Source organism: Genypterus blacodes, unplaced genomic scaffold, assembly GCF_046128005.1.
Source record: "Genypterus blacodes isolate CSIRO-AG114 ecotype Tasmania unplaced genomic scaffold, CSIRO-AGI_Gbla_v1 ptg000048l_1, whole genome shotgun sequence".
Taxonomy (NCBI): domain Eukaryota; kingdom Metazoa; phylum Chordata; class Actinopteri; order Ophidiiformes; family Ophidiidae; genus Genypterus; species Genypterus blacodes.
Genome location: NW_027466861.1, coordinates 2,963,272 through 2,978,913, shown reverse-complemented (window position 1 = coordinate 2,978,913; position 15,642 = coordinate 2,963,272). Strand labels below are relative to the sequence as shown.

Below are 15,642 nucleotides of genomic sequence, written 5' to 3'. Positions count from 1 at the left end.
GTGATGTAGATACAAAGACATTTATAGAAGCACAGCTAAAATGTATAACCAGCAATATAACCTGATGGGAGATACAAATTCTGCATTTGGTAGTAGATGACATAACAACAACAACAACAACACGGCTAACACATAATACCCCTACCATTATACCACAACTAATATTAATAAATCTGGAAAAGAATCGAGTATTTAGTATTAATTACTGCCACCTAGTGGCTTATGATGGTAATGTATGGATCACAGTGTTATCTTTGTATTATAAAGTATCTATAATTACAGTTTTAACACCACAAGTATGCAAGGTTCAAACGAAAGGGTTTTCAGTTGGTAAAGTCGTATTTCAAATCTCAAGCGAGCCCCAAAAATTAAAAACTACATTTCCCATGATGCTTTGTATGTTTTCCCTGTTTCCTGTACCGAAAGTCACGTGACGGGCAACCATGGCTCCCCTCTCGTAGTGATGGAGGCGAATCGTTGACATCAGAAGAGAACTGTAGCTTTATTAATTTGTTCCCTATTGGACCCGGCTCGGATTTACGATGCAGAAGATTAAGTCGCTTATGGCCCGACAGGTGAGCAGAGCGGGCGTGACGTCAGTGTGTTTGCCGGCGATAGTGTTAGCATCACTGCTAGCTAAGCGTGCTAATTTTGACAGCTCACCTTGTGTGTCATGGAAAGAGCTTTGACCCACTAACACACACTGCACCCAAGCTCCGACTACACCTGTACACACAACTAAACCACATGTGTATGAGCTCTTACATCCATGTTTGATGTGGAGTTCACCAGTGCACAACAACAACGACAGCGCACAATAGTGGGAAATGGGCGGTTAGGGAAGTTCTCATTTTTCACCTCATCACCGAGAATATCGCTTTCAGGAATCTCTCAGTCGGTCCTGTGCTCCGGCAGTTACAACACAGGCGTCTAAACACCACATTTGAACCTGGTCGAAGTGGTTGTTGTGGAGGATTTAAGTGTGTTTGTTTGATTTGCCAGGGCCTGAAGAGTCCCCAGGAGAGCATGGCAGACCTGAGCCCAGTGGAGAACCTGAGGATCCCGAGCAAGGTAACATGAAACAAGATAAGATAAGACCCTGATATAAGTTGTTGTCAGGACTTATGTGAAAAAGGGAAAAAGATTAGAGCTGGACATGTTGGCTAGATGATAGTAATGTAGAGAAAAGTAATTGTTCAATGGTTTTCAGGCTGCATATGTATAATTTAATTCATGATGTTTGTGTTTTCTAATGAATGGGAATTTACGGTTGTTATGATTTTTAATACCTATTGCTTAATTGTTGATAATCCTACCTGGTAGCTTCGTTTGTCACAACTCTTTAATAAGCCGGTTTGATGCATCCTTGCCTAAATAGATGTTTATTTTTATGCATTTGTGTAAAAAAGAAGAAGGAAGTGCTGATCCTTACTCTCACATCAACGTCAACATTGGCCTCAATAATCCAGTATCAGCCTGAGTATCTTCCATATTAGATATTAGATTTCCTACAATGCCTTTAGGTAGTAACCTGACCACACTCTCATGTCCGAACACAAGCAGTAACTAGGATGTAGTTGAATACAGAATGCGCTTGAAACCGTAAAGGACATTTTTGATGTATAAGCAGATGGACGTAAACGAAGCGTAAAGAGAAGGTTGTGTGTGTTGACCTTACAAGTCTACGTTGACGCCATCCAATCCGCTCCAGTCCAGAAACTTGCTTGCTGTTGGTATTGGTTATTTCACACTTCCACAGTTCCCCCCTCCGGTTCCTTGCACATGTAATGTAAAGCGAGCGAGGGGAGACATTTATATCACTCAGACACGTACGTACCTCACATCAGCCGTCAATGTCCGCCAGCGTGAAATGCAGTCCGCCGCAGTCGTGTTTCAACCGTTCAGCTTGGCGGGCCTTTGGCGAATGCGGTCAGTCATGCTTAGTCACTATACGGACTTGTCATCCAGCTGCTTGCACAACTTTGGGTTGTAAGATAGCAGAAGCGGTGGAGCGGCTGCGTTTAATGTACATACAGTATATATGTGTAATGCCACCTACACACACCTGAGAGCACTGCTAGTTTCCAGCTTTGCTTTGACTTTGCTTTGTCTCGGTGACCTTCTGTTAATGCGGCGGAATAGAATTTAGAAGGTGACCAACTCCATTTATCCACATTGTGTCATGATACACGGGCAGGTTGATTCAAACGGACACGCCATTTCTCTCCCGCTAATGATTTGGCATTTGCGGTTGACGTTGTTTTCATCGTCACCCTGGTTTGTTCTGAGAGTACTTTTCACACACAGACTAGTTTTCGCAGCAGCTGATGGCGTCGGACGGCCAAGTGCTTCTCTCTCTCATTTTGACTTGTGACAAAGTTTTGCCTTTTGCTTTTTTTGTGGAGAGGCCCTGCTGTCAGAACAAAAGGGAACAAGACTGAGACAAGCTTACATAGAAAAAAGTGATATTTTCTCTAAAGTAGGACTGGCGCTTTATTTTCACAATAAACAAGTAGGTCAAGTTCACCGGGGTAACGAAGATATTCTCCCAAAAACTGGATTTTCAGGCCTTTGTCGTATCACGTTGGCGTTATTCTTTTGTTGAAATCGTGCTCGTGTTGCAGAAAAGCGTCAAAGACTCGGAGGGACGGAGCCCAGATGAGATAAGAGCGTTGGTTTTATGCTCCAGCTGGAATGGGAGGCTGTATGAAAGGTGGTGGGCTTGTCTCTTCTGGAAAGGACTGTCCGGATGTCTATCTGTCTATCGGTAGATGTGTCCAAACTGTCTATCCGCTGCCCTGTGTGTGTGTGTGTACTGCAAACATCTGCTATTGTGTGTTCAATGAAAACACGCTCGGCCCTCTAGGATCATTATCCAATTATACGCTGATGATGTTAGACTCTATGCGGACTTTATTTACCTTTCCGCTCAACCCTGTAAAGCATTCAGGAAATTGAAATGGGACCCAGCCGATATTGAAAGCGTCTCATTCTTGATTAAAAAGCTGAATAATCCAGTAGACGACACGATGGAACCTGTTGCCCCCGTGGAAAAGGCGGCGACCAAAGCGTTCCGGCGAGCGCTTCCATTGATGTTTGGCGCTCCTCTCATTGTAATCCCTCTACGACCCATCGCGCCATTCATGTGCTTCCAACCACTCTAGCAGTGGTTTCGAACCATTTATCACCCTCACCAGGAGCCGACGGCAACATCTGGCTCGACTGTAGGAGAGGATGATTGCTGCGGGGGGTGATTGACAAATGATGCTGTCGAGCGCAACGACTTGAGGAGTCGACAGCGTTTGAGTAACAATCAGATAAAGACACACCAGTTAGCCCTTTTGCGGTAGATTAGAATTTGATTAAAGCGCGTGTGTGTGGGGGCAGGAAGACGGAAAGAGAGCGAGCGAGCGAGCGAGGACACCGTTTGTCTTCATCTGTCAATATGTGGAGAAACAATATGGTGTCAGAGGAGTAGAATGTGCAAAGCATGTGATTTTCACTTCAGGTAGCTCCGACATGAATCAGGGTTTGATTTTCGTGCCCCTGGAGCGTTGGGGCGTCTTTATAGACTCTTTGTGCTTCACAGTCATCCATCTATCCCTCCCTCCATCCCTCCATCCGTCATGATATCTGCTCGCTCTCGCGCGTTCCGCCCCTCGCCCGTGGTTATGAGTTCTTGGCGGTGACAAAAAAGAAGGAGATGGATGCCCCTTTGTGCTTCAGTCGAGCTTATTCTCGGGGAGCTTGGGCGGAGGTATTCTGGGGCACGTCCAGCTTCCGAAAAAGACGGCAGGGACCGACCCAGAATACACTGTGAGTAATGGTAAAGCCCATCTGGCCTGGATTAATGCTTGGAGTATTTTAAAACCCACAAACTAGAACGTTTTCTGCGCCTCATATACTCTCGTTGCTATATTAATAAGAAATTGGCTGTAAATGGAAACAATTAAATCACTGTAAACCTACTAAACCTGAGAGTTGAGCACAGCGGCGTCAAGTTATGTATCGGTGTTATCAGCGTAAAAACAGTTTGCCATTAACCTTGATAGTTTCTTTTTACAGAGAACTTTGTTTCCATGAGTCATGAGGAGGAAGTGGCAGCTGATATGTTCTGCAACTTCACAGATAAGTTGCAGATAACACCTGCCTGCAGCGTTCAGAGCGGTGTAAATGAAGCTGCGGATGACGTCGTTTCCCCGTGTCTTTGACCAGCTGTCGGTTCATTTTGTTTGGAACAATACGGGCAGAAACAAGCAGGGTCCACATCTGTGCAAAGCTACATTTACCCGCTGAGTCAAGCTTTAGTAGCTGGTAACAAAATGTAGTCAACTCCTGCGGTGTCACTCGGTGTAGCAGCCGGAGCGGAAACAGTCGATCCGGTCCCACTCAGAAAGGTCAGGCCGGGTGTAACGTCGGTTCACCCTCAGTGGGAACCGACGGCTTGAAAAGAAATCCAATCTCGCTCATTCACTCGCTCGCCGCTGTCGTCCCAACCGTCCTCTGGTTTGTATCGATTTATACCCAGGATGCAATCTGCCAGGGGTTAAAAATAGCTGCACTTCATGAGCCGTGAAGGTTGATTGATAAGTTATGAGCCTGGCACGGAAGGAAGCTAGTAAGAGAAGTGATGTTTCCCATAGTTCCAGAGGTATCTAAGCGTCTGTTAGATGTAGGAAATGGAGAAACTAAACCGTTGCACCACGTTTATGTACTTCCTGGCTGCTAGTCACGATTTTGGCTTTGATCTAACTGAGGTCAGCGCTCAACCTACCCATCTGATTCATCCCCTTAGGCGGTCGTACCTCTTCCCAAACACGATCAAGGCTTGTTAGCTGCTTTGTGTGTTTTTTTGAAAGCAAACAACAAAAGTGTTTTTTTCTCTTCAAAGATGAAATGCCTCTGAGAGTCTGGATGAAGAGTTTTTATTGTGGTGAAACCTCATTTTTAACCTCTTTAAACCCAAAGACGCCTTTGATATTTTCCTTTATTTCAGTTTCTGTCTGTGTGGAACAAAATAGTAAAGCTCAATCCCACAATACGGCACTTTCTAGTCGACCTGGTTTCCAAAGATATGAAATATGAAGGGAATTCCAGTGACAATGGAGAAGATGACAAACAATCCATTCCATTTTGCTTGTAAGGAATACTTCTCAGACTGGAATGTTTCACTCAGACTCAGTACAAGCGTGCAAAGGAAAGATAAAAAGAACAAAACCCATTAAATTTAGATGTAAGGAGGAAATGTAAGACTGTAGACTTGTCCTTGCAGTTACCCACATCCACCAATAGGGGTCCCCCTTACATCATCAGTGGTAGAATTGGGGTGAGATTGAGAACTGGAATTTGCACGGGGATGAATGGATCTCCTGTGCTATTGTTATGTTATTTTATAATAATCTGGTGTTGATGCGAGCGGTTGAGTGCCTCAGTTTGGAGAGTGAACTTCCTGTCGACAGGGAGGAGGTGAAGCTGTCAGGACGTCACCATTGATCACCTGTCACGGGTCGATGCCGGCTGTCCTGAGGTGGAGGAACGCGGCTCAGCTCCCGGCCCGAGGAGAGAGAGAGAAAAGGAGAGAGAGAGAGAGAGAGAGAGAGGGAGAGAGAGAGAGATCAACACTCTGTTAGACACCCAGGGGTCTGACTCATTGAGAGTTCATCACAACGTGTACGGTGAAGAGGCTTGATATCCCCGCCGCTGCAACACCTCCATGTTGCTCCGTGGCTGTTGTGCTCTAATATCCCAGAGGAAAGATGAATTAGGATGAAGAGGATAAAAGGCCATTACACATATTAATCTCTGATTATTATGAGTTTTTTAATTGGTGGCCTAATGAATGTTACCATGGGGATAACTCTCCTGACCACCAGCCCCTCTCCTCTCTCTCTCTCTCTCTCTCTCTCTCTATCTCCCCCTCTCTCTTCCTGGCTCGGTTTACCACACAGCTGTTATTGTTTGTTCATCCTTTTGTTTTCTGTCCCGTGCTTGACTTTTCCACGTTTCACTCATCCCTGGGGTTAAACACCCACTTTGACTCTCTGATGAAGCTCCCTACACACTCTACACTATTCAGACGCAAATAGATTTCTTAATTTCCGGGTATGAGATGAGCGTTCCACTCGTTTGTCTCCGGTCCGTCCTTGAAAGTGTGAGTTTGATCAACCCCCCCCCCCCCCCCCCCCGCCCTGCCCCCTCACCCCGTCCTCACCCCCTCCCCCTGTAGACGGTGGAGGTCTTGTGTTCCCGTGCTGGGCCCTCGCAGGGCGGCGGGGCGTCTTGTTTTGTTCCGTGCCCGCACAGCAGCAGAAGCAGCGGGGACTTATGGGAATTGCTTTACCCCGGGTAGCCCGTTAATGAGCCAGTCACTTTAGATGTTTTAGAGGTTTTTAAAGAAGCGTTTGCACGTCGCAGCGGGCGGCGAGGCGGCGGAGGGGAGCGAGGTGATGATGACACAGGGGAGGTGCATTGCTCCAACTGTCGTGATGCGCTACAGCGGAGTGACGCGTCTTTTTCTTTTGCTTTTGTTGCTCATTATTCACTTTTTTTCTCCCAGATGCTCTAACTTTCTGTACTGGATGAGTCATCTTCCTCACTCCCTCCCCTCCCTCTCTCTCTTCTCCCTCTCTCTCCCTCCCTCTCTCTCCCTCTCTGTCTCTCTCTCATTTGTGTTGATTTCCCGCCCACCCTTTTTCAGGGGGAGTGTGATCTTCCACCTCCACACCTCCTTTTCAATCTCGCACACTCGCCCTGCAGTGCTTGTTCTTTTAGGCTTTAATGTGGTGCTGCAGACTCTCTCTCTCTCTCCCTCCCTCCCTCCCTCCCTCCCTCCCTCCCTGTACCCACCCCCCTCTCTCTCACCCCTCTCAGTTTCTCCCTCTTTCTCCCTCCCTCCCTATCCCCCAATGCTCCTTGATCTCTCTCTCTCTCTCTCTCTCGCTCTCTCTCTCGCTCTCTCTCTGTGTCGCTCCATCCCTCTTCCTCCTCTCTCACTTTTGACTCCCCCCTCCCTACCTCACCTATTTCCATCTCTTCTCCCACTCCCTCTCTCTTGATTCTCTCTCCCATCTTTTGTCTGTCTTCCTCTTTTCAGCCCACCATCACACACATTCCCTTGACCCCCCGTCACACACACACACACACACACAATTCTGCTTTCTCTTTCTCTCTATCTCTCTCTCTCTCCATTTGACCCCCCCCCTCCTCTCCCACTCCCCTCCTTGGTTTCTCTCTCTCTCTCTCTCTCTCTCTCTGTGTAGCTGACACACACACACTAATTCAATTCAATTCCGCTTCTTCCAAATTGGCTTGTGTAAATATTTATACACTGGACTGAATTAAATAAGAATGATTCTATGAGTTATTTCGCCACTCGTGCAATACAACCATTAGTTAAAGTTACTCACAGCAGCACCGCCTCACAAATGAGACTCACACACACACACACACACACACACACACACACACACACACCCTGAGTCAGTTGCATGGGTGGCACACTTCATTGCCTCTTGCTGATAGTGGCAGGTAAATATATTTGTGGCCATGCAGGTGTGTAACAGGTTTCTCCTCATCACCTCCTGTTATCTCACCACCTCCATAAGAGTCCATGCGTGGAGATGAGAGATTTGAATATGTTTATTTAATGGAATATGGGTGGATGAGTCCTAAATTCGCCTGTTAGGTCTATTTTTGCGTCATCATTGTGCCAAAGCCTCAAACGCATCAAAGAGGCCAGACTCACTAAAGTGTCCAGATTTAGACATTACCTATATTTTCTTCTTCTTCTACAGATGTTGCTCAGTCATGCGGTGCTTAGTGAGTGTTTCTGCCCATGAGTCATCCTCCGTCTCACTGAGCTTGCGGCTTTAAGACGCGTTCCTCTTAAGTCTCTCCGCAGAGTTTCGCCTCAAACAGAAGCACGGCACGTTAATCAGCCGGGGCTTTGATGTGTGATTTCGCTGTACGTGTCCCTTTATTCTGTCATTACATTCATCTACTGTCCTCCCTAGTGACTGCAATTCAGTGAAACAGGAAGCAGGTTTCCCCTCCTTCCCCTCCTTCCCCTCCTTGCCCGCCCATTCTCCAGCCTGTATTGATGATCTCCTCTCCTCACTCCGTCCTTCACCCCTGCTGCTGTCCTTGACCTCCTCCTCCGCAACTCTTGTACTTTCTAATCCAACCTTTCCGCTCTCTTTCAGGCTCAGTTTTTGAATTTGTACCTCATACATTTCTTTCTCTCTCTCTCTCTCTCTCTCTTTCTGTATCCCCCCTCTCCCCCCCCAGGAGGAGCTGCGGGAGATGAGGGAGCAACCCATCGACCCCCAGGCCGAGCAGGAGATCATCGACAGCATCGAGGAGGTGTACTTCTCTAACGACTCCTTCGACATGGTGCAGCACGAGCTGGAGGTCAGAAGCCGCTCTCTGAGCGAATGAATAAATGAACCCGAGTTGCATTAAGCGAGGGCGCGTGCTATCTGAGAAGGAACGCCACTCACCTGTGAAATCACCCACAGCTCCCCACGCCCCCTTCATAAACTAATAAACCCGCCGAGCTGAACGCATTTGGGTAATTCCGATAACGGCAAATATTGCGTTTAGGAGAATTAAAGCCTCCGTCCTTTTCTTACCTGGGCCGCCTCCTCCTCGCACGCTTGCCGCGCCGAGCTGAATGCAAACCATTGACGTACGGATTGATGGATCGCATCCGCTCGACAGAAGAAGGGTGTGAAATCTCATTAGATTTATCTGGGTATCATGGCACCATCTGAAATGAGACTCTCAGTCAACGGGAAAGTAATTACTGATCATCCTTTGGGCCATGGATTTGTAATATCTTCTCTCCTATAGCCAGGTTTTTGTTCGCTGTTTACTAAATAAGGCCCTCCACCTTCTCCCCTAATGTGACTTATGATCGGATGAAGACTATTTATTGAGGTGATTCTTCTGTTCGGAAATTAAAGGAAGAGCTCCGTATCCTCGGCTTCCGCTCCAACCGGCTTGAGCTCTTTGAAACGCAGAGTGAAATATCTTTGTAAATTGTTCCGCAGGAGGGAAGATTAGGCTGCCTTAAGACAAATGAAACCCCCCGAGCAGCCCAGCGTGCTTATTGCCACGGTTCCACTTTGAATATTTCTCACACACACACACGGGCGCACACACAAACACAGATGCCTTGCGGGTGTTTTTCCAAGTTGAAAGCTCGAGGTTCCTGAAAGCGAGCGAGCAAGCGTGCGTCTATACAGAAATGAGAGGCAATTACAGACTCTGGAGGTGTCTGAGCACATCCAGGATGCTGTCATGTGTGTAGGAGGATGTGTTTTAACATAAAGTAAAGTTGTATGTGTGTGCCCCTGTGTGTGTGTGTGTGTGTGTGTGTGATAGAAACTCCCACCTGAGCTGAAACTCCAGGAGCTGGAGGAGTACAGAGATAAGCTGAAGAGACAACAGGCAGCTGTAAGTATCTTCCACATGCACACACACACAAACACACACACACACACACACACACACACGCCCGCATCCGAGTCATTTGCAACGAGCGGGTCGCCCCCCGTCTGATTGGTCGAGGGCTTCCCTGAGCCACCCGACCCAGAACCTCCTGCTCCTGTGATGTCAGCGTCCGGAGCAGGGGGGGCGTTTCCGTCGCCTCCCCTCATTGGTGAGGTCAGTCAGGTACCAGCAGCCAGACCAGAGCGCCGGCTTGTCAACAGAAGTTATTTATAGACGGCAACACACAGAGAGGAAGCAGCTCTCGTCCCCTCCGTCCTCTCCGTCCGCTCCAGTTTTCTCCTCGCCACGCCTCCAGCTCTGTTGCGTCCTCGGCTTCTCTGTGGTCGACTTGTTTCCCCCCCCCCATACCTCCTTTTATCTTCCACACACCCCCCCACCCCCTCTTCCCACACACGTCCCCACATTTTGGTCCTTGCCCACACAGCTGCTTCTTCAGTCAAGAGGACGGTCTGGTCTCTGTGGCCTGTGGCAAGGCGAGACCAGTTAGTGCAGGGCTACTAAATCCTACATAAGCAAACCTGTCTGTCTCTCTCTATCTCTGTCTCTCTCTCACACACTCTCCCTGCCTCTCTCCCCCCCCCCCTCCCTACCTTTTAAACCTGGCATGGAATTTAAACAGTTTAATTGGTCCGACGTGCTGTCAGGCAGCAACGGGTCTCAGCCAGCTTTATCAATACAAACCTCCATCTCTAGCTAATGTAAAGCTAATGTCCAACCCGCCTCCCCTTTGTCCAAATCAACGCACTGAAGCTCGGGAAAGTTAGATAAACATCTCAGTTATACAAGTTAAATACAGTTAGAAAAAAGAAGAATGAATGGATTGTAATCACACCAATCAAATCTATCATACTGCATACAAACACAAAATAGAATGATGTGAATGTGATATAAAACACTAAATAAATGCAGAACCATGCTGCTATTCTTGTTATGATGTTGCGAGTGTGTGTAACTGCCATGTGAGCCCGCGTGAGTCATTTCATGCTCGGGGTTTGGAGCGCTGCAGGGATTTTGCGAGGGTTTAGTTGCCTGTAGAGTTTAGGTTCTCTGCTTTGGGATAGCAGCGGACTTATTGCTGACAGAGGGATCGCGGTGGATCTGTGGATGGGCGAGGTAAAGACTCCACAGGGCAACGACCAAGCCAAGGAATGAAAATGCCTTCTAAAGCCAAAGTGAACGGGTATAAATCATGTATGTGACGTGGAGCACTAAGCTGTTGCTGTCCACCTGTGGAGACACCTTCTCCACAGGTGGGCAGTTCTTCTCCACACACACATATTATGCTCACAGTGACGGTCACACTTTCTCACACACACACACATGCACACACACAAACACCTACCTACCCGCCCGCGTGCATTTTCTCAAGCCCACAGCCGTCAGTGTGTGAAATAGCGCTCTGCCCTGTGCGAGGCAGTGATAATGGCACTTTGTGGAGTCTCACCGTGTGGCTGTCCTGTAAATCGCTCTCCTCCTCTCTATAGACGCGGAGAGGCTTCGCGCTCTTTATGCGACGCCATTAGTTCAGCTGTGAATCAGCTAAGATGTGAAGTGTGTGTGCGCGGGCGCCTGTGCTGGAACAGGTTTGTGTGTGACGGAGAAAGAAGCTGCTTGCTACCTGTGTTTGCGGCTCTTAATTCGCTCCCGTGGTGTGAGGGGAGGTGTGTATGTACTGGTGTCGTCTTCTCGTCTGCCCACTCCCCTGCCTGGATCGCCCGCTGAAGGGCAGAAGAAGATCGGTGGTGTCGGGGGGGAAGAAATGACTCCATTCCTCTGTCACAGTGTCCAAGCCTAATTGGCGTCCTTGACACAAACCTGGCATGTGGGCTCGTCACTCGCCGACTTGTCGCGCTACATGGCTTTAGCTCTGTTCATTCATTACGTAACCCCTCTTCCAAATGTGTCTCCGAACCTAATGTGGACCTGCTCCTATTTATGGGCGACATCTTTCCCCTAGCGAACGACGTGGAACGGCAAAAACGCTCAAATCAAATTCATCCCATCAGCATTCCTACTGTGTATTAACTTGTGTTTTTCATTATGGGGTTAAGCTACAGATGGCAGAGTCCCGTGCATGGAAGCGTCTGCAGGTCACTTTTCAAAGCCGGGGGTTGGAACATGCAGACGTGTCAGATTAGGCAATGAGGCACTTTTTCATGAGGGTGAACACGTTTAATTTTTAATGAAACTTGAAAGCTAAATGTTATCCTTCCTGCAGCGGCGATGATTCCTCCTCCTTTCCTCCCAGGTGTTGTCAGGCTTATGTAACCTTTGCCTAATCCCAGTTGCCTGTTTAAGTCAGACAACCGTGTGTTGTGCTGTGGGAGAGAAAGTTTCAGGTTGTGTGTGTGAGGGAGAGTGAAAAGGAAACGCATGCACACACTCACACACACGCACACACACACACACACGCACACACACGTACACACACACGTACACACACGTTCACACACACACACACACACACACACACACACACACACACAGGTTCAAAATGGTTAGGTCTGTCTGATGCTCTGATGCTCGTGTGTGGCCATATTTCTTTTCAGTCTTATGAATCATTATGAATTACTGAATTGAATCAACCACCTCTCAAACCTGAATATTATCTGTCGCAAAGCGTTTATAGCAAGCAGATTGTGCCTGTGTGCCTAACAAAGTGGCTCACCAAGTGTGTATTCACTCTGCTAAATGTGACTTGCAGTTTACCTGCTGTGTCTGTGTCTGACTTTCACACAGCCAGTGATTGCAAAATTAGCTTCAATTTGTCCGTGTGAGGAACTAAGCTGAAAACGAAATGACTTTGACTTTGAGCGTCTGAAGGTGGCGCCGTGGCTTTAGGGACATTGTGTTATGCTCAGCAGCACTTGGGGGGTGTGTTTGTACATTTCAGCTTAGCAGTGCCGATTGGCTTTGGACTCAGCCCAGGGATTTCTCTCAAGTGGGTCCACCATCTCTTATTATAATTTCCTCATGTGATCTCTTTCCCGTTTTTCCAGTTACACACACACACACACACACACACACACACACACACACACACACACACACACACACACGCACACACACGTGCACACACACGTGCACACACAGGCACAGGCACACAGGCACAGGCACAGGCACAGGCACACACACACACACACACACACACACACACACACACACACACACACACACACACACACACACACACACACACACACACACACACACACACACGCGCACACACACGCATGCCCACGCACGCCCACGCACGCCCACTCCCTGTGGAATAAACAGCCATTTCTCCCTTTGCCTGCATTTGCCATCTGTCCAGGTCTCTAACTGGGCTCCACGCATACTTAACACATGCTGAAATGTCACCCCCACCTACTCGCCAAGGCTCGCTCTGTACAATGTGATTTAGTGTTCTCCTATTAGTCTGTGAGGCGGCAATAATCAATAATTAAAGTATACTTCCATAACGATCCATTAGTTACAGAATAAAGCCCTTTCAAAACTTCAGGATGGTCTTTTTTCTGAATAGCTTAATATTATAAACTGTCCAGTTGGGAGGTGAAATAGGAAATCATCGTCAATTGTCAAAGTGCAAATTTATATGCACATTACTAAGAGAACACAATGCAGTACAGTTCTTTTCTGATTTGTTGTAAGTTGTACATTATCCTGAGCTCCCAGTCATTTCTGTGTGACCTGCTGGTGTTGTTCCTCTTATGACGACACTACAATTTACTGTATTTAATCTCCACCGACCTTCAGTTCAGACGGTGTTCTTAAAGTGTTTCCCTTTCATGAGCTCAGTCCGTTTCCCCGCTGTCCGGCGCGCCTTCAGCAGGGAGACGGACCGAGCTCATGACCTTCCCTAATATTGTTCTCCCCCTGCCCCCCCCCCCCCCCCCCCTCCTGCCAATATCGTGCCATAAAGCATGAGGCGCATGCTCTTTCTAACATTAGTTACAGTTGCACTTCAGCCATTGTGTCAAAATGAAAAGAGGGAACACAATGAGGACAGCACAGAAACAAGCGGGAGTCTGTGGAAGGAAACAATGACGGAAATGAAACTGACAGAAGGGAAACTGTCTGAATACTTCAGGTTATGTTGTGCAGCAGATTCAGACAGTGATTGCTCCATTCCTCGCCCGCTCTGTTTTTATGGGGCGACATTTGGGAACAACATCAAAATGTCTTTTTAAAATGTATTCTCTCTCTCTCTCTCTCACTCTCTCTCACTCTCTCTCGCTCTCTCTCTCGCTCTCTCTCGCTCTCTTTGTAGGTTTCTAAAAAGGTTGCAGATCTCATCCTGGAGAAGCAGCCAGCTTATGTCAAGGTAAGAGTCACATCGACCACATAAAACAACAATCTCCTTGATTTCTTGGCCCGACAAATCATCTTAAAATGTATTCGCTCCACTCTAATAACATTCAGAAACATTTCCCTTATTGTTGCTCATTCTGAGGGGACATCAGGATGTGGTGTGTGTGTGTGTTATCAGGGCATATGTAGCTGATGTGATACGGCATCAGCCACCCATCTCCACCCAGATAAGATGGACTTTCCGTAACCGTAGCAAAAGTAGATTTGAGTCCATCCACAAGGAACGAAGAAGATGTGCACTCCAGATTCTGAAGATTCCATACAATCTGTTCTCTGACTGAGCAGTGATGTCCAAATGAATTGAAACACACCAACATACCTGCCAGCGACTTTATCTCAAATAAGCTCTTAATACCTCCACCAGGGAGGCTCGCTCTGACATTTTGTCCAAGCTGATCGTCGGCTAGATAGCTCGATCGATTTTGATGAATTTTGTAGAAACGTGGGCTTTGTAGCGTCTGTAGCTGCATTACTGGTCTTTCAAAATAAAGCTATTTGGCAGAAGCATCTACAAGCTCAGTGCAGTGTGTGTGTGTGTGTGTGTGTGTGTGTGTGTGTGTGTGTGTGTGTGTGTGTGTGTGTGTGTGTGTGTGTGTGTGTGTGTGTGTGTGTGTGTGTGTGTGTGTGTGTGTGTGTGTGTGTGTGTGTGTCTCTTTGCTTGTTTATGAGTCAATTTAGTCTTGGAAGCCGTTGATTCATTCCAGACGAAGGCTTACTGATGTTTTTTCGTAAACATATAACATCGCCGTTGGCTGTGACATCATGTACCAGGTGATTGACAGCCATAAGTGAAGTTAATTTGTTGTGAAATTGCTGTGAAATTACACCCATTGTTAATACATGTGAAGGTCAGCTGGAATAGTAAATCTGTCATTATTTTGGTGACCCTCCCCGTGACTCTGCAGCGATGAAGTGACAGCAGGGCTTATTAGTAGGTGTTGCCAGGGATTTTAGGGCCATTTGCATTGACCTTATCCAAGCCCACATTCTGTTGTCGCAGTCTGCCAGCGCCCTGCGGAGAGCGGGAGGACTCTTTTTCTTTTTCCATGTCCACTGTATTGACTTTGGCGAAAAATTACGAAGCTCGGTTTTTCCGCCACAATCTTATCGTCTTCGGAAGGATGGAAAGAAGCTGAAATTTAAGATGACTGACAGATAGATAGATGAGGGGCTGTTATGCAGATTTGCTACGGATCTTTTACAGCTGGAAAGTTTGCATTGCCCTGTCCTTTCACTTTAAAATGACATGAAACACTCCCTGGTCATCACCAATTGACAGGAATGGATCGGCATTCGATGATTTTCCCTTGGAAGCACGTATTCATCAGTGTCTTACTCCTGCTTTTGTCTACGCTCCCCAGTTGCCTGTTTTAAATGAGATTGGTAATATGGCGCCGTCCACCTGCCAATTACACAGGGGTCTTACCGGTTCTTCCACTGGCGAGATTGGAAATTGAGAGGAAATGGATGTTCCAGGGTGGTTAATGTCTGCTTACATGTGCAAATTTGCCCACATGTCCTTTAAGGTGATTGGGTGTGTATGCAGAGATATGGGAAAAATGTCAGCTGCAGACATGTGTCCTAAATGCCACCGTTTGTTTTCTCCTCGCCTTCCCCCCGGAGAAGCATGGAGCGCTTTTGGAAGTGGCCTCATTAGAATGTAGAGGCTGGACAGCTCCTAGTCTCTGTGCTGCAGGGTCGCAGGGAGAACCACTTGTGAATCCATGAATACAGACAAATCTCCCTCGCTACCAG

General features: G+C 47.4%; 1 protein-coding gene across 2 annotated transcripts in view; it reads left to right on the top strand.

Annotated features, from left to right (window-relative positions):
• The first annotated feature begins 430 nt into the window (after window positions 1-430).
• The window catches only part of vps50 (VPS50 subunit of EARP/GARPII complex), a 66,768-nt gene continuing 51,556 nt past the window's right edge, over window positions 431-15,642 (top strand). For both annotated transcript variants that reach the window (XM_076149915.1, XM_076149917.1), the window contains exons 1-5: window positions 431-575; window positions 1,003-1,071; window positions 8,287-8,409; window positions 9,385-9,456; window positions 13,787-13,840. In XM_076149915.1, the coding sequence (XP_076006030.1) occupies window positions 543-575; window positions 1,003-1,071; window positions 8,287-8,409; window positions 9,385-9,456; window positions 13,787-13,840 (351 nt within the window). In that variant the 5' untranslated portion in view covers window positions 431-542. The remainder of the gene's footprint in view (window positions 576-1,002; window positions 1,072-8,286; window positions 8,410-9,384; window positions 9,457-13,786; window positions 13,841-15,642) is intronic.